This window comes from Aulonocara stuartgranti (assembly GCF_965226115.1).
Source record: "Aulonocara stuartgranti genome assembly, chromosome: 7".
NCBI classification, from domain to species: Eukaryota; Metazoa; Chordata; class Actinopteri; order Cichliformes; family Cichlidae; genus Aulonocara; species Aulonocara stuartgranti.
In genome coordinates, this window is record NC_138945.1 from 43,977,985 (window position 1) to 43,997,214 (window position 19,230).

General features: G+C 40.6%; 1 protein-coding gene across 2 annotated transcripts in view; it reads left to right on the forward strand.

The window, feature by feature from the left end:
• Positions 1 to 19,230, forward strand: part of agbl1 (AGBL carboxypeptidase 1) — a 75,785-nt gene that overhangs the window by 50,413 nt on the left and 6,142 nt on the right. For both annotated transcript variants that reach the window (XM_082541284.1, XM_082541285.1), the window contains 10 exons: positions 2,066 to 2,146; positions 2,350 to 2,498; positions 4,951 to 5,038; positions 5,875 to 6,007; positions 9,516 to 9,669; positions 14,406 to 14,586; positions 16,265 to 16,394; positions 16,844 to 16,975; positions 17,139 to 17,201; positions 17,598 to 17,711. In XM_082541284.1, the coding sequence (XP_082397410.1) occupies positions 2,066 to 2,146; positions 2,350 to 2,498; positions 4,951 to 5,038; positions 5,875 to 6,007; positions 9,516 to 9,669; positions 14,406 to 14,586; positions 16,265 to 16,394; positions 16,844 to 16,975; positions 17,139 to 17,201; positions 17,598 to 17,711 (1,225 nt within the window). The remainder of the gene's footprint in view (positions 1 to 2,065; positions 2,147 to 2,349; positions 2,499 to 4,950; positions 5,039 to 5,874; positions 6,008 to 9,515; positions 9,670 to 14,405; positions 14,587 to 16,264; positions 16,395 to 16,843; positions 16,976 to 17,138; positions 17,202 to 17,597; positions 17,712 to 19,230) is intronic.

Consider the following 19,230-nt stretch of genomic DNA (forward strand, 5'->3'; position numbering starts at 1 on the left):
CTACATGAATGTCCTATTGCTGTGTGATTTATTACTATTACGGCTCCAAACCGTAGTAAAGGGACCTCTGGCTAATACGGTGGGTTCCGTGTCGGGCTCGTAGCCGAAAAATAGCTTTACTTTGTTGCCTGGGTCAACTTTGCTAGCGAGAGAGAGACAGAGAGAGGCATTGAAAGGCTGCTCCAACGGAACTTACTGTTTCGGAGGAAAACACGAACACGGTGTACAGTCGAGTCTTAATAACTTACTTACAACTGGGCTCGGCAGGCACTCTTTTTGTCTGCAGTGATTATTATATTTACATGCTTCCAGCTCTCGTTTCTGCTCGATGTCAACTCGTACTTTTCTACCATCCTTTTTCTCCCTCCTCGCGCTCACAAACACATAACGGGTATGGCAGTCCATTCTCCCTGCAGCACGGACTACACTGCCCATGAGGCTACATTCTTTAGTGCTATGCATTCTGCCTGTTAGCTTAGCACAACAACAACAAAAAGGTGCTTTCTCACCCAGGAAACACAGTCGCAGAGAGAGCGTCACCCTGTAACCATGGCAACCGTAACGCTGCTGCCTGGAACAACAGAACAAACAAAACCCAAACAGTCCTGACCCGCGACAAAATGAAACAGGGAAGTACCGCCGTGTAATCCATTTATTTCAACAAAGTAACTGTATTCTGAATACCACCTTTTTAAACGGTAACTGTAACGGAATACAGTTACTCATATTTTGTTTTTTAAATACGTAATGGCGGTACATGTATTCCGTTACTCCCCAACACTGACGATGCCACCTTATCCCACAGTCCAGCCAATGATGCGATTCACATTCGCATCATTGGCTAATCAACGCAGCTAATCAACGTCGTTGACAGGCTATGACAGCGTCCTTATGTGCCGACACCGGTGTTTTAGCTAGCAAAGCGACGTGGCTGATGTGGAGTGAAGCAACGTTAATGACAACGTACACAACCATTGGAGATGTGAGCAGGACAGACTGAACAATTGACGGAAAAAGTGTGGACTTTATACCAGTTTTTAAATTGTGTTGATAGGCCACGTAAAACCAGAGTTACGATAAAAATATATGCAATGTTTGGTTTTCTTCCTGAATACTATGGCGTTATTTTTGTGCCACTATTCTGAGCGCACGTAAAAAAAGTTTGCAGGTGCAAGTGTTGCATTTTGAGGAGAAATTTATTTTGAGTGAAGACAAGCTGAATTTGAGTGAAGAAAATTCATTGCTGCGTGAAAAAAATTTATTTCAGTGTTTGCTATTATCCACACACACACACAATAGCAGCCCCTCTCGCTCAGTTTTTGCATTTGCGCTCGCTCGCAATGTGTTGCTCGCGCTCTCAACATTTCTTTCTCTACACTGTTGTATCTGTTGCAACGGATGCAAAAATATCTGATTGGCTGTTCTGGTCTCCAATCAGCTCGAAATGACGAAATGCAATATCCCAGAATCCATTTCGTCCAAAGCTCAAACGAGGCAGTGGCGGAGGAACACAGAGTGTTTGAATACTACTCTTTCTGGATCACAAAATAAACTTTTAAGATATTTTCATGCGAGAATGGTGCTGTGTAAACTTAAAACATTTGCTCGATTTATCAAGACATCACATATTTGCATAAGTGCTCTAACGTTTTCGGAGATGCCTGTTACCCACCAGCTGACCGGGTGGTCACTCGGGTTAAACATAATATATAAGGCTGAACTGACAAAAACCAGGTAGGCTATTATAGGAAAAACCATAAAGCCTTTGAACTAAAACAAACGCTCTTGTGACACTGATGTACACTGTCGTGTTGGTATATATGCATGATTTGTATCACCTTCAAGTTTCCAAACCGATATCATGAGCAGCAGCTTTTACAGCTGTGGCTCCAGCAAACAGCTGATACTAGAAATTAATTTTAAATAACCTAACCCTAACCCTCTTGCTTACTTTTTTGCAAAAATCACAGCAAGAGACAGACAGATAGGTGTGTGTTCATGTAGGAATAGGGTGGTGTGTGTCCTAAAGACCGTCTGTGTCTCTCTTTGTTTCTCCGTCTTTCAGTCTTCAGTGTCACTCTGATTCTTTGAGGTTTTTTTCCAAGTTTGAATCTGGGAATCTGAGAAAGGCTGTTCAGGTCCGCAGGTATGTTGTGTTGAGACACACACACACACACACACACACACACACACACACACACACACACACACACACACACACACACACACACACACAGTTTAGGAGATCTAAGCTTACATTTCATTATTACTAATTACTGAGAAAATAAATCATATTTCATTTTAAATGCAGTACAAAGCAACAATGTCCTCTCTTCTCTTCTCTTCTAGATATGAATATGACCTCATATTGAATCCAGATGTTAACTCTTCTCAGCATACCCAGTGGTTTTACTTTGAAGTTAGTAACATGGCAGCCGATGTCCCATACCGTTTTAATGTCATCAACTGTGAGAAGAGCAACAGCCAGTTCAACTATGGTGAGGTGGTTTGTGTGTGTGTGTGTGTGTTCCCTCATTTATAAACTTAATTTGTCACTATTGTCATTATTGCTTTATACATAAATCAGTGATGTCACATGGTACTTATTTACTCTCCAAATAGGCGCGCAAGTGTTTGTGAAGAAAATAAGCACTCTGTGGCATCATTTCATTTCATGTGTGACGAGAAAAAAAACTTTGCATTTAAGCATGACTGCAACTTTCCACACTGCATGATTATACAACCATGAAGCTGAAAGAATAACATGCTGGAGAGAGAGCCATTCACAATCACAACTGATTTAGTATCACCATTTTACCCAGTATGTACAGTGGGGCAAAAAAGTATTTAGTCAGCCACCGATTGTGCAAGTTCCCCCACTTAAAATGATGACAGAGGTCAGTAATTTGCACCAGAGGTACACTTCAACTGTGAGAGACAGAATGTGAAAAAAAAATCCATGAATCCACATGGTAGGATTTGTAAAGAATTTATTCGTAAATTAGGGTGGAAAATAAGTATTTGGTCACCTCAAACATGGAAAATCTCTGGCTCTCACAGACCTGTAACGTCTTCTGTAAGAAGCTTTTCTGTCCCCCACTCGTTACCTGTATGAATGGCACCTGTTTGAACTCATCATCTGTATAAAAGACACCTGTCCACAGCCTCAAACAGTCAGACTCCAAACTCCACCATGGCCAAGACCAAAGAGCTTTCGAAGGACACCAGGAAAAGTATTGTAGACCTGCACCAGACTGGGAAGAGTGAATCTACAATAGGCAAGCAGCTTGGTGTGAAAAAATCAACTGTGGGAGCAATCATCAGAAAATTGAAGACATACAAGACCACTGATAATCTCCCTCGATCTGGGGCTCCACGCAAGATCTCATCCCGTGGGGTCAAAATGATCATGAGAACGGTGAGCAAAGATCCCAGAACCACACGGGGGGACCTGGTGAATGACCTGCAGAGAGCTGGGACCAAAGTAACAAAGGTCACCATCAGTAACACACTACAACGGCAGGGAATCAAATCCCGCAGTGCCAGACGTGTTCCGCTGCTGAAGCCAGTGCATGTCCAGGCCCGTCTGAAGTTTGCCAGAGAGCACATGGATGATACAGCAGAGGATTGGGAGAATGTCATGTGGTCAGATGAAACCAAAGTAGAACTTTTTGGTATAAACTCAACTCGTCGTGTTTGGAGGAAGAAGAATACTGAGTTGCATCCCAAGAACACCATACCTACTGTGAAGCATGGGGGTGGAAACATCATGCTATGGGGCTGTTTTTCTGCCAAGGGGACAGGACGACTGATCCGTGTTAAGGACAGAATGAATGGAGCCATGTATCGTGAGATTTTGAGCCAAAACCTCCTTCCATCAGTGAGAACTTTGAAGATGAAACGAGGCTGGGTCTTCCAACATGACAATGATCCAAAACACACCGCCCGGGCAACAAAGGAGTGGCTCCGTAAGAAGCATTTGAAAGTCCTGGAGTGGCCTAGCCAGTCTCCAGACCTCAACCCCATAGAAAATCTGTGGCGGGAGTTGAAAGTCCGTGTTGCTCGGCAACAGCCCCAAAACATCACTGCTCTCGAGAAGATCTGCATGGAGGAATGGGCCAAAATACCAGCTACTGTGTGTGCAAACCTGGTAAAGACCTATAGTAAACGTTTGACCTCTGTTATTACCAACAAAGGTTATGTTACAAAGTATTGAGTTGTATTTTTGTTATTGACCAAATACTTATTTTCCACCCTGATTTACGAATAAATTCTTTACAAATCCTACCATGTGGATTCATGGATTTTTTTTTCACATTCTGTCTCTCACAGTTGAAGTGTACCTCTGGTGCAAATTACTGACCTCTGTCATCATTTTAGGTGGGGGAACTTGCACAATCGGTGGCTGACTAAATACTTTTTTGCCCCACTGTATGTTCTTAAACAGGAAGCTGGAGCACTGAGGGAGAACCCATGGGGACATCATAAAACTATACACTAAAAGTCACCCACTGACCAGTGTATTTGAACCCAGGAACTTCTTGATGTGAGCAGGCAGTGCTAACCGCTGGACCACTGTGTCACACTAGAAAGAGCCCATTAGATAAAAAACACTAATCAGAATATTCCATACGCAGCAATAACAGAATGAAACAACAGGTTTTGTTTACTAGTCTGTCTCCACAGAGACTTTCAACCTAGCTGTGTTTTTGTTTTTGTTGTTGTTTTTTTGTTTTGTTTTTTGCAATAGCTGGCTTGATAAAACCTAAAACCCCAATCAGAGAGAGTTTTTTACAGCAGTTATCAGCTTTGTCTGTTACACTGGTCTTTGTGCATCAGGTTCAGTGTGTGCTCACCTACAGACATGGACTAATTTATCAGTACCCTTACACAATATGAAAAAATGTGTGTGTGTGTGTGTGTGTGTGTGTGTGTGTGTGTGTACTGCAGGAATGCAGCCGGTCCTGTACTCAGTAAAAGAAGCCCTGGAAGGTAGACCACACTGGATCAGTACTGGAACGGAAATTTGTTATTTCAGGTATGAAAACATTTTACATATTTTTCATTAATTAGAGACATGTTGGAAATCCAAGTGTTGGAGAGTAGCTTTAGCAGGCTGCTGAAGGCAGGTCAGACCTCGAAAAACATTTAATTAGGGGCAAAAAAAACACACGGGTTTGAAACTTGTGTAAATTAGTCATAGGTCAAGCACAGAACTATGTGTGATTCTCCAATAGATACTTCAAATGAAGAAGTTCATTCATTAAAACCCCCCACTGAGACTAACTGTAACTGACAGCTGATTTCAGCTGTTCAAAACAGATGTTAGCAGTAGCAATTACCAGAGGCCTATCCATCCAAAGAGACAACCATTCACTCTCAATCTAGAAGCAGCAATTAACCTACCATGCATGTCTTTGGGAGCAAGCCAGAGTGCCCAGAGCAAAGATGCAATCTCTGCACAGAAAGGCCCAAGACTGGATTCAAACCCAGGATATTTTTGCTTTGACACAGCAGTCCCAATCGCTGCACCATTGTACAGTTTAACTTGGAAGCAGCAGTATGTGCAAAATACATTCCTCACATTTATCTTGTCATGTTAAAAATCCAAAATAAGGCCACATGTTTTATTTAAACACAGAAGAATTTCTCTCATACCTCCATCTCTGTTTTACCAGCTTCAGGCACACTGACCTCACTAGAAAAACAGTCAATAGCACCATCTGATGGACTGGGGAAAAAACCTCCCAAAACATTGTATTTTTGTACGTGTGCTATAATATTACCTACTGTTCGACTATGTTGTATCAGTTCCCCTGATTTAGATAGTCTACATATAACAAAACATTTTTTTTTCTCAATTTTCTCCAACAGAAACAACTTTTGTCCAGCACAGGGCAGAAGGAGAACTACCTTTTACACCCTGACCTTTACCATCACCTTCAAACACAGTGAGGATGTCTGCTACCTGGCCTACCATTATCCCTACACATATTCTGCTCTGATGGTATTTTTTTTTCATATAATAATCCCGTTTATTTACTTTGGTCAGAGTTTAAACTTAATGTTTTTGTAGAATGTTTATAACCCTATCACAAATAAAGCTGTGAAGCTGTGTAAAAGTGTAAACAAACTATGATGAGTTTCAAATCATACAAGTCTCAGTTAAATAATACAGTATAATTCACACTTCTATATACTAGCATATGTAAAAGTGTGACATATATAGTGTAAAAAATCAAGAATCTAATTAAGTTCATGAACATTAAATCATAAAAGTGACATATTATAGTCATTACACAAAGAAATACCTTAACACCTTTTTTGTTTGTTTGATTTTGATGATTATAGCATATTACCCACATCACTCAAAGCCTGAATATCTATAAAGTCTGTCAGCTGATGGACTCTTGTAGTGCCTTAAGATCTCCTATAATGACTTAATAAAACAGAGGACCAAAACCAGCCGATGACATGGCACCTTATATCACCTTAAACTGCAGAAACTTCACACTGGACTTCAAACGTTTTGGATCCTGTGTCTGTCCGTGCTCCCTCCAGACTCTAGGACCTTGATTTTCTAAATGAAATGCAAGTTTTACTTTCATCTGAAAAGACAACAGTTGAGTTCTTTCTCTGGCTCAAGAGTTTCTTGATATTGTGACATCTGCTGTCCCTGTCCAGAACATTTCTGTTCATGGTGGCTCTTGATACTCTGACACCAGCTTCAGTCCACTTCTCGGGAAGCTTGTTAATAGACAGTTCAAGGCTGCAGTCATCCCTGTTGCTTGTGCATCCTTTCGCAGCACACTTTCCCCCTCCAGTCAACCTTTGGCCGATAAGCTGCCAGTCTTTTCAATAGTAGCTCACCTTTCTTGTGGAATTTGTTGATAATTGTTATCTGGACTGTATGTATCTCACTCTAATCTTTGTGTACAGATATCGATACACATGTTGGGAAAAGCTGCATCAAGCCACGCAGATGACACAGTTAAATAATTTCAAATGTGAATCCATCTCTGTTATTTTAACAGCGACCATAAGCCCCATAACTATAACCTGAACATATTTTATAATATTTTATATTACAAAGACAGATAAGATGGTTACTAAGAACTCTTTTATTACCAGAAAAATCGTTATTTTTTGTTTTCTTTATATTTTAGATCATGCGCTGCCATCTGAGATGTCACAAGCAGGCTAAGTCAATATAAAATCTCTTCTTTCAGCTGCTCCCTTTAGGGGTCACCACAGCAGATCATCTGCCCCCATCTCATCCTATCATAGTATCCTCCTCTGCCAGACCAACCCCCTGCATATTCTTCACTACATCCATGAATCTTTCAGTCTGGCAGCTCCATTTTCAGCATCTTTTATCCAGTATATATATTTACTAGTTCTCCTCTGCACATGTCCTGATCATCTCAGCCTTTACTCTCTAACTTTGTCTCCACCTGAGCTGTCCCTCTGATGTAATCATTTCAAATGCTATATCTTCTTGTCATTCCCAATGAAAGTCTTAACATCTTCAGCTCTGCCTCTCTGTACATCATAGCAGGTCTCACTACCTTCTTGTAAATCTTGCCTTTCTCTCTTGCTGCTGCTTCTTTCACAAATTACCTCCGATACTCATTTCCACTTACTCCACCCTGCCTTGACTCCCTTCTTCACCTCTCATGTACTGTCCGGTACTTTGGATGATTGACCTCATTTAAATTATTCGGCGTTCACTACCTCAGCTCAGCTCCCTCTTATTCACACACATGTATTCGGTCTTCTGGCTTCTAATGTCTTTCATTCGTTCTCTCTCCAGTACATACCTCCACCTCTCCAGGTTCTCCATATGCTCCTTATAGATCCCATGTCATCTGCAAACATCAGAGTCCACTCCTGCCTGATTTCACAAGTCAACCTGTCCATCATGACTGAAAACGAGAAGGGGCTCAGACCAGATCCCTGACCAAATCCCACCCCCAACAGCTTTATCCCCTGTAGTTACTACAGTTCTGCACCACACTCTTGTTCTGGAAAAACTGATCAATATGAAGCAGAAAATGTAATTTTATAGGTTCTATGTGAAGTTGGTTTATAAAGACTATTTTGTCTCAGACGACAAACATGAATTTTGAGTTTTTTAAGCTATGAGCAGTTCAGACGTGCAATCACTGTTTTTATGTGCACCCTTGTTCACCCTCATTTGCATCCCCTCCTATGTCATCTTGTTATTCAGGCTATGGTAAATCAGCTTTTTTATATTTAAACCTTTTTTTAAAAAACTTTGTCTGCATTTGGGTCTTCCCTACTACAACTGAATTACTATTTTAGCTCTATTCTCTAAACCTCTGGGGGAAAATGTAACTCAATAAATAAGTACAATGTCTAAGTCTAATGTAAAAACAATGCAGTATAGATTTTGTACATCTTTTTATACATCATTTTCTTAAATGGCTGGCTGTGGAGTGCTTACTCTTTCTGTTGCTTTTCAACATACTGCACAACTTGCTCTGTGTTTTTCCCTCCACAGCTGCTATATAGTGAGGAAGGTTAATCACCAGATGCATGTCAGGTGTGTCATCCTCCCTAGCTGGCACCACACCTTTCCCTCCTGGAGTCACACCCCACTGGCACATAACTCCCACAGCCTGACTTTGGCTGGGAACCATCAAACCACCATCACCAGCAAATCTTCACATACCCTACCGGAAGTGTGAAGTTTTTCTCTCAAGTCCATAAGATGCTGAATTGGATATTTACTAGGACTTGGCACTTTCTCCTAGTTTTCTTTAAGTAGGTCAAAAATCCTGAACTGTAGTTCAAAGGGAGAAAATCCTGTCAAGGACCGGGGCACCCAATACAGGATCAAACCACTGGTCGCAACTGGTTTTAATGTCACTAATGAAATTTGCAATACTGTATTTTTATCCTATTCAAACCCTCAACCTGATCATCAATCTGTGGAGGAAACAAACGTGAAACATTAAATACAGTTCTTTCACCAGGCATGATATGAATGACATGCCCTGAGCCATCAAAACTGATGCAGGATATGACCAACTTGAGCTGCTGTGTTTGGAGGGAACAAAATGCAGACCCAAAGAACACAATCCCCACAGTCAATCATGGTGGAAATATTATGCTTTGGAATAGTTTTTCTGCTAAGGGTCCAAGGTCATGTATCATAAAAGTGTAGACGAGAACCTCCTTTCCTTCAGCCAGAACACTGAAGAGGAGTTGTGGATGGGTCTTTCAGCATGACATGAACCAAAACATATCACCAATCAAATATCCAATAATTATTTTCCCCCACTGTACAAAATTAGCTGTAATTCTTAAGTAGTTAAGGTAATACTCTTGTTAAACCCCTTGAATTAAATTTGAAAGTCTGAATTTCAAAAACATCTTGATTGTTTGACTTCAGCTCCGCTCTGGTGGTGTACAGAGGCAGAATTACAAGAGAAATATATCTGTTTTATAAATAATTAGAGACCTAAGTATATATTTGTTATTTTTGTCAGGCTCACTTGAAAATACTGCAGAAATCAGTGGATCCGGCCAAGGTGTTTTTCAAGCAGCAGACTCTTTGTAGCACTTTGGCTGGAAACTCCTGTCCAATAGTTACCATCACTGCCTGTCCAGTCAGCAGAAGGTGGAAAGACCTGCACCAGATGCGTAAGTAGTGCTTTGTAGTCCAGGAACTACTCATGTCAGGGGTACTTACGTGTTTACACAGCCACATTGGAATGGTAGAGAGACTGGTACTTATGAAGGACCTTTCTATTCAATTTGAGCACTCAAATAACTTTCTATTACAAGTGTCATTCACCCAGTCACACATTCATAACAGATTCTTCAATTTCATGGTGAACACATGAAATTGTCAACCTCACTCACTAACCCTATATGCGTGGAGAAATGTTTACATTTTTTCACATATAATTATCACTGGAAAATATTGTTATTTTCAGTTGTTAGACTCAGACTCTAAGATGCATATGTATACTGTCATGTTTCTCTACATGAGAACATATTGGAGCAGCTTTGGGCCCTCTGTGCAGAGTTTGAACATTCTCCCTGTATCTGTCTGGGTTCTCTCCACGTACTCCGCCTTCCTCCCAAAAACATGCAGTTAGTGGATTAATTGGTGACTCTAAATTGCCCATAGATGTGCAGAGTAGGCATTCTAACTTTTTACAGCAGAGAGTCATTGCCTCAGACTTATAAGTGATAATTCTCATTACTACTGCTTCATACTTTGCTGCAAACTGCTCCAGTGGAGGTCACCTACTGATGAAGCCAGAAGAATCACCAAATGTCTTCTTCAAATAAATTTTATTTTATTAGCGCCAAACCACAACAGTCACTTCAAGGCACTTTATCTAGTAAAGATCCTAGAATAGTACAGAGAAAGCACAAACAGTCAGACTAACTCCTATGAAAAAGCACTATGGCAACAGTGTGAAAGGAAAAATCTGTTTAAACAGTGAGAAACCTCCAGCAGAACCAGGCTCAGGAAGGGGCAGTCATCTGTCACGACCAGTTGGGAGTGAAGGGAGATGGACAGGACAAATAAAAGAAAGAAAAAGCACTGTAAAAGAGAGCCAGAGATTAATTAATCATTAAATGCAGAGTTATGTATGAAGACATGGGGAGTAAAAAGAGGTGAGTAAAGAAGAAACACTCTTACTGCAGTGTAACTAAGGGAGAATTCACACTCACCTGATCTAGACTGAACTGTAACCAAAGGAAAGTTTTAAGCCTAGTCTTGAAAGTAGAGAGGGTGTCTGAATCTAAACTGGGAGCTGATTACATAAAAAGGGGGCCCGAAACCTCAAGGCTCTGCCTCCCATTCTGCTTTGAAAGACCTTAGAAATCACATATTCCTAGGGTATTGTATCATCCAGGTCTTTATGTCTTTAAGACATTTCTGCAGTTTAATTGATGTGTCTCATCTGGCTTCATGAATAGACAAAGCTACACTACTAGCCAAAAGTTTGGACACACATTCTCAATTAATGTTTTTTCTTTATTTTACTACTTTCTACATTGTAGATACAAACTGAAGGCATCAAATATATGAAGCAAGATATATGGAATTATGTAGCAAACAAAAAAGGATAAATAGCTCTAAATATGATATGTTAGATTCCTCAAAGTATCCACCCTTTGCCTTGTTGACAGAGCTGCACACCCTTCTCTTCTCTCAATGAGCTCCATGATGTAGTCACCTGAAATGGTTTTTAATTCACCAGGTGTGTCTTGTCAGGGTTCATTTGTGGAATTTTCTTGACTTCTTAATGGGGTTGGCTCCATCAGTTGTGCTGTGCAGAAGTCAGGTTGGTACACAGCTGACAGCCCTATTTGACAACTGCTAGAATTCATATTATGGCATGAACCAGTCAGCTAAGTAAAGAGAAACAACAGTCCATCATTACTTTAAGAACTGACGGTCAGTCAGTCTGGAAAACTGCTAAGAAACTGCTACTATGGAAAAGAAACAAGCAGAAGAGATTTGTTTGGGCCAAGAAACACAAGAAATGGGCATCAGACCAGTGGGAATCTGTGCTTTGGTCTGATGAGTCCACATTTGAGATCTTTTGGTTCCATTGGCAGTGTGATGCAAAAAAAGTGAACAGATGGTCTCTACATTCATGGTTCCCCACTGTGAATCATGGAAGAGGAGGATGTGTGATGGTGTGGCAGAACCACAGCATCCTGCAGCGACTCAGGACAGTGACCCCAACACGCACCTCCAGGCTGTGTAAGAGCCTTTTGAAGAAGAAGGAGAGTGATGGAGTGCTGCACCAGATCGCCTGGCTTCCACAGACCTAAACACAATTGTGATGGTTCAGCACAGTACTTCTAATTCCCCTGGCTTCTGACCTTCTTTTCACTCTAAAAGCAAACATTGCATCTGTAGTGCCATAATGCTCCTCACTAATTGTCACCTCTTTTTAGCTTAGCTTCAACAAGTCTTTGCCATATCTTTATGGCATAGCTCATTTTTTGTAGTCAATGCAGCTCACATCATCGTTGTTCTAGCATTCTTGGTGGTGCACAGGTTGGTCAGTCTGGTGTTGCAGTCTCAGACGACTGCTCTATCTGCTGGTAGCTGGTGTTTTGCCCCTATGGTATTCCTGCCGATTCCTTGGCACATACGACCCATATCCACAATGAGTGACAGGTTAACTTAAGAAAGCACCAGCAATAAGAAAAATGCTGCAAAAGCACACAAAACACAACGGAAATAGGAAAATTGAAAACGGAAATAGGAAAGAAAAGATGTGAGGTAAGAAAAGATGAGAGGTAAGTGTGTTAGCCTAACTATTAGCCTAAAAAATCCGTCATCAGTATTATATGAATCATGAGATTAAAACACACTTACCGAGCATGTTTTGGTTCCTGCAACTGGTCCGTAGGGTTATTGTCTCCCCAGTCACTTCCCTTGTGCTTTTGGAAATCTGTTTTTTCCTATTTCCATTTTCGTTTTTCCTATTTCTGTTGTGTTTTGTGTGCTTTTGCAGCATTTTTCTTATTGCTGGTGTTTTCTTAAGTTGCAGTCAGTTTGGCCCTGAGAGGCCAAACTGACTGCAGCCATATAAATTGGATGAAAACACTATACAGCTCTCCAAATGTGTCTGTCAGGACAAATGATCTTAAGATGATCTAAGATAAGCCTATATGCTGATGATACATTACTTTCCTTGGGAACACAAACCTCTCTTCTGAAGACAATCAGACTCACTGCTAAAATCCCTCCACCACTACACTACAGTTGGGTAACATTAATTATCTTCATGAATAAAAAAAACTGTTTGTATTACTCAATGTAGAAATGTACTTCTAGATCACATTAGTTTGTAGAAAATGCATGCCTCTTTAAAAATTTAATTGGATGAATTTATTTCTCTCTGATCTCTCTGATTAATTCCAGTGCTTAGTTGGCGTTGGTCGACTGTAGTCACATCTCCCTGTGTGTCTTGCACGTGGCTGGTGGTGGACACGGGGTCAGTGGAAGTCTAACAGTCTCCTGCGGGGGTCGGTTGGTGTTTTGGGGCATTGGTGTGTCTGCCTTGATTGCTGGTGAAGGTGGGTGGCTGGGGTGGGTGCAGGTGCTGTCTTGCAGTCTTGAGATGTGGAGCAGGTCCAGGTCTGGGGACTGGGGCCCTAGTTCCCAGGAATGCCCATTCTGGTTGGTTCCTGGTTGTTCCACCACATGGGGTGGGTTGGCCCACGTCTAGATGTCCAGTCCAGGTGGACTAGCCTTTGTGGTGGTGATGATGGGTGCTGGCTTATGGTGCGGCATTGCCCTGGGTTGCAGTTGACACAGGTCTGCTCTTCATCACCCTGTAGCATGATGTAGCATAGGCCACAGTTGGTAGGGCCATTGATGTGGCTTTGCTGGGTGTGCTGTGCTGCCATCCGCTGTCTCATGTCACATATCCTCCCTCAATTTTAATAACATCTGTGAGCTGTCAGCTTTCAGCCCTGATGGTGTGTCCGTGCCGTCGGGTGAGAAAGCTGACACCTCACTGATCCTGATGCGGCGGGTCAGCGCTTTGTGTTTATGTCTTTGTGCAGAATCCGTGTACCTGCTCTCATTTACTGTTTTAGCTGTTTGGTGGTTGTCGAAATTTTGTGAGGTTTAACCTGAGATTCTGGTATTTCGGGCAAAACACATTTATATTTAAAAAGCGATTCAGGATTTTAATGAATCGATATCGCGTAATTCAAGCTAGAATAGATTTTAATCGGAAAATCAATAATCAAAACCCACCCCTACCACTACTCCATTTCTCTTCCTGTCTTCCAACCAACAGTTGGACTCCACCTTCACTCCATCATATCAGCCACCTTTCTCACTTTACCAGTTATAGCCCGTACTCTCACCTCCAGACTCCAGCACCAGTTGTACTGTTTAGTTCACAGATCTGTTTGCTTGCTCTTTGTAGATCTTTCACATTAAAGTCACAGACACTCAGCTTGTTAACTGTATGTTAATTACGACTGTTCCACAGCCGTTGTAATCGGCTTCTGGGTCTCACCATCTTTGACTAAAGCTAAAGATTTTGTTAAACTAAAAATCTGATCTGGATAACTATGTTATCCTGATAGACATTATTAGTTGGTTTTAGATGTGAGCCATTAACATGCCTTGTTACATAGCATTTTTCTAATCTGCTTTAATACGTTGTACTTTATAAAAATGCTTGAAACGAGACCCAGTAAGTGGTTACAGAAAGAGGGTGATAGATTGCCAGAAGCAGAAAGAACAAGACAATGCTAGTGGCCAGACCTCATACAGGCTACACCCAGGGGAAGATGCTTGATGTCTAGAAACTAACTTCCTTGTTCAATATGTTATATCATTAGGCAAACTGATGATTGTGTAATAATAATTTTCCTAGGTAATCGCCCCTATATTGTACTGACCAGCCGTGTGCATCCTGGTGAGTCCAATGCCAGCTGGGTGATGAAGGGCACTTTGGAGTTTCTGTGCAGCAATGACCTGGTGGCCCAGAGTCTCAGGGAGGCCTTCGTCTTTAAGATCATCCCCATGCTCAACCCAGATGGAGTCATCAATGGCACGTGAGTGAGGAGCAGGAACATTGTTGGAATGGTTAAAAAAATGATATAATATACACTTTTACTTTACTTGAAACATGTAAGGAAACAATGCCCTTGGCTGCACTTACACTAGGCTTCTTAATAATGAAATGCTGCAGGTAGCATATGCTAATGTAACTACAATACAATATTACAATAACATTCACTGTTGATATAATTTTTGTCATTTTTGTGCTTTATGAGTTACTGACAGTTTGAACATTCTCATAATTTTACCTCTGAAATCCACTGTGGTGGTGTACAAACAGTTCTGATGCAATTGGAAAGCACACACTTTCAGCTTTAATTGAAAGGATTTAAGAAAAATATGGCATTAACTGTTCAAGAAATATATCAAGTTCTATACAAAAACTTTAATTTTCAGAGACGCAAAACACATTTCAAAATGAGGACCAAAGAAATGAAGCAAGGAGTGAAGGAGGTAAAAAAAAAAAAATCTATCAGAAATAATAACGTCTTTACTTAACCTTTACTTAACCAAATCACAGTCAGGCTACGAAGTCTGCAATCAAGGGATGCATTTATGAAAGTAAATACGAAAAAAACAAAACAAAACAGAACCCCAGATGAACTTGTGCCAGAAAGTAAGGAGGAGGAGAGAAACAGTTAATAATCTAAAACATCACATCATCTGTCAAACATGGTGGAAGCAATGTTATGGGATGGGTATGTATGGCCGCCAGTCAGCCTCGGCACTGGTGTTCATTGACTGCTGATAGAAGCAGCAGGATGAAGAGTCTACGGGACTGCACTCTGCTCACATTCAGACGAATGCTGCAACACTGATGGGACAAAGCTTCACAGTGCAGATGAATAATGATCCAAAGCAAACTGCAAAGTAACCCAACAGTTTCCTGAGTTTCCCAAGAAGCCTGGCAGAGCGTCTTGATCATACAGATATATGGTTTTGCTGAACCAGAAAGACTGTCATTAGAACATTTTGTCACGGTTCAGTGAAAAAAATACTTGAAACGAGACCCAGCAAGTGGTTACAGGAAGAGGGTGATAGATTGTCTGAAGCAGTCAGAACAAGAAAATACTACTGACGGAACCTCATACCACAGGCTATACCCAAGGGAAGATACGCCAAGTCTGTATGGTTTACTAAAGATACATAAACAGGGTGTACCTTTAAGACTAATTGTCTTAAAGGTACACCCTTTAAGTTTCAGACTTATTTCTGAATTCCAAAAAGACTTTTCCAGATATTGCAAACGCTTGATTGCAGTTGTTGCTTCCAAGGGCGGCCCAACCAGCTATTACGTTTAGGGGCAATCACTTTTTACATGGGGCCATGAAGATATCTCCCCCCCCTATCATAAACATCTTCATTTAGAAACTTCATTTTGTGTTTACTTGTGTTATCTTTGTCTAATATTTAAATGAGTTAAAAATAGGAAATCAGGAAAGGGGCAAACACTTTTTCAAACAACTCTAGATAAACTCAATTATAGCACTTCATAACATCCATGTCTCTCTGTCCCACCTCTCAACAACAAACAGTACTTTGCTACTGAAGGACACTATTATTCAGCCAAACAACAAGTAACGTTACAGTATTTGGTATATATCACAGATTTACCCCTCACAAATGAATTACAGTGCAAGTATTTGTTTTTGTTGTTGTCTGTCTCCTCAGAAATCGCTGTGACCTGAACAGCAAAGATCTGAATCGTCAGTGGAGTAAACCAGACCCTCTTCTGAGTCCAACCATCTACCACACCAAAGGCTTTCTCTACTACCTCAACATTATAGGACGGACTCCAGTGGTGAGATACACATGCTGTTATGTAATGTTTTCTTTTTGAAATGTTAAGCTCTTTGGTTTTGCTAAATATCTGTCCTGCATGTTTGACACACTTTCACACATTAGTTAATCTACATACATTAGATCCAAAAATTATTCACAGCTTTATTAAAAATTCTAATCAAAAATGCGTTGTAAAATGTACCATACAAAAAAAAGATGTGCGTAAGTATTCGCAGCCTTTCAGTTCTTGTCTTGGAAATTCTGAATTTGTCGTTTAAGTATTAGGCTGTAATATCTAAACAGTGAACACTTCAGTTGAACCTGTTAAATTAAAATGACAAGTCTGTACTTTAATCACACATTAATTGTTTGATTTAAAATGCACTGTTTGGTTTCATAGGCAAAATCACAAATCAAAATATTTTATTGTCCAAATGCACAAGCTCTTTCTTTCTTCATATTTACTAGGTTTTCTGTGACTACCATGGCCACTCTCGAAAAAAGAATGTGTTCCTGTATGGCTGCAGCATTAAGGAGACTCTCTGGCAGTCTGGCTCTGCAGTTGACACTGTAGGATTGAAAGAGGATCCTGGATATAGGGTAAGAAAAGCACACACACAAAGCCAAGCAGGCCATAGGGGTTTCTGTTTTTGTTCTACTCGTTCACCAGCAGCAGTATTTCAAATTCTGAAACCAGATAAAATGTTTTGTTCCTCTCCATCTCTCTCTCTCGCTGTCTTTATCATTCTCATCGCCTTTCTAGACCATTCCAAAGACCTTGGATCGTATCGCACCGACCTTTTCTTTCAACAGCTGCAACTTTTTGGTAAAAGTTACAATACTAATAATAATTCTCATTTTGAAAATCACTGCATATAATAAATCCACAGCGTAGTTGTCAGTACAACTAAATACAACTACTAATTAATTCATATTGTTATCCTTCTCAGTATTGTAAGCAAAGTTGTACTTGTTGTCACTGTTAACTTCTTTATTATTAACACTGTCAGTTGTATAAAATAAATATCTCTGCCTGGAACAGCAGGTTAAATAAAGCATTATCTCAGCCATCTTCATGTATCATACCTCATCAACACCACTATCACTGTTATTGTCAGTAGTGTTTATATTTGTTAATGTGTGAATAGTTACATTCATTATTTTTCTTATTATATGGGCCATATTCTCTTACCTACCCTTAATTCTGATTTTAACCTGTCAGGTAGAGAAGTCTCGCTCTGCTACAGCCAGAGTGGTTGTCTGGAGGGAAATGGGAGTTCTGAGAAGTTATACTTTGGAGAATACTTACAATGGCTGCAACCAGGGAATATACAAGGTGTGTGTGTGAGAGAGAAATTGGGTGAATTAGGGTACTCTAATAGAATTACTTAATGCTACTGTGCACTTTGTAACTTTTTACCATTCATTTTGTGCCATGTGTACAGGGAGTAACTATGTGACCAGTTTAAAGCAGTTTTATACCTGTAGCTCTGTAGAGCTCCAGAGTGGCAGGGTTGGTGTTGATAAGGAGATCCTGACCATGCTGTGCCAATAATACCTCAGTGGGTAAAGTGTTTCGCTGTCAGCCTGCACAGAATACTTTGTGTCTCTGCTCAACTTGCCTGATTTATTAGACCAGACATGGTCAGAACTGCCAGCCCCTCTTTTTTTATTGTCACACCACCAAACACCATCTTCTCTACATGACACATGTTGAACAAGGGTGGTTAGCAGAAGGAAAATCTGTTGCAATGCTGAATCACTGAATCTCATCTACTTGCTAATGCTATGTGTATTTCTCTATAAAGCCCAGGTCGTAACAGATCTCAGAGCAGCCAAAGATAACCCGTGGCACTTTCCTTCGCACGCTGCTTTCCTCTCAGTTTACCAACACAGACCAGGGGTTTATTCACAATGCGTCTGTGCAAACCACTAGAAACAAGCTGCTGATCTCTCAGCTTGCCCAGCTCCAGTAATTGTTAAGGGGTAATGGACACACCCTCAGAGAGAGAGAGAGAACTAGACTTTGTTATGAGATTGAAATATGTTTTCAGGGACAATAGCTGACTGCGGCCGCAAGATAGCAAAAATGTAAAGGCTGGATGCACATATTAATTGACAGGTCTTTATGGGAGCACTGTCATTGGTTCACACTTGTATGCAACTTTGTTTTGTTCTTGATGTTTTTGTTTTTTGGAGCACAAGTTCCTTTTGAGCTGGACCACTTAGCCTATGCACTTATAAATCTAAATCAAAACAGAATGTAATGATATGCAAATTTCATAAATATGGTCATTTCCCAAAGATTGAGATGTTTAGCACCGGGTAGCATGATGTCTTCTTTTAACAACAGGCCATAAAAGTCTATAAACTGAGGTGAGCAGCTGCTGGACTTTTGGATGCCTCATTCTTGTCTGAGAGATGATTTTTTATTTTTATTATACAGGGAGTGCAGAATTATTAGGCAAATGAGTATTTTGTCCACATCATCCTCTTCATGCATGTTGTCTTACTCCAAGCTGTATAGACTCGAAAGCCTACTACCAATTAAGCATATTAGCTGATGTGCATCTCTGTAATGAGAAGGGGTGTGGTCTAATGACATCAACACCCTATATCAGGTGTGCATAATTATTAGGCAACGTCCTTTCCTTTGGCAAAATGGGTCAAAAGAAGGACTTGACAGGCTCAGAAAAGTCAAAAATAGTGAGATATCTTGCAGAGGGATGCAGCAGTCTCAAAATTGCAAAGCTTCTGAAGCGTGATCATCGAACAATCAAGCGTTTCATTCAAAATAGTCAACAGGGTCGCAAGAAGCGTGTGGAAAAACCAAGGCGCCAAATAACTGCCCATGA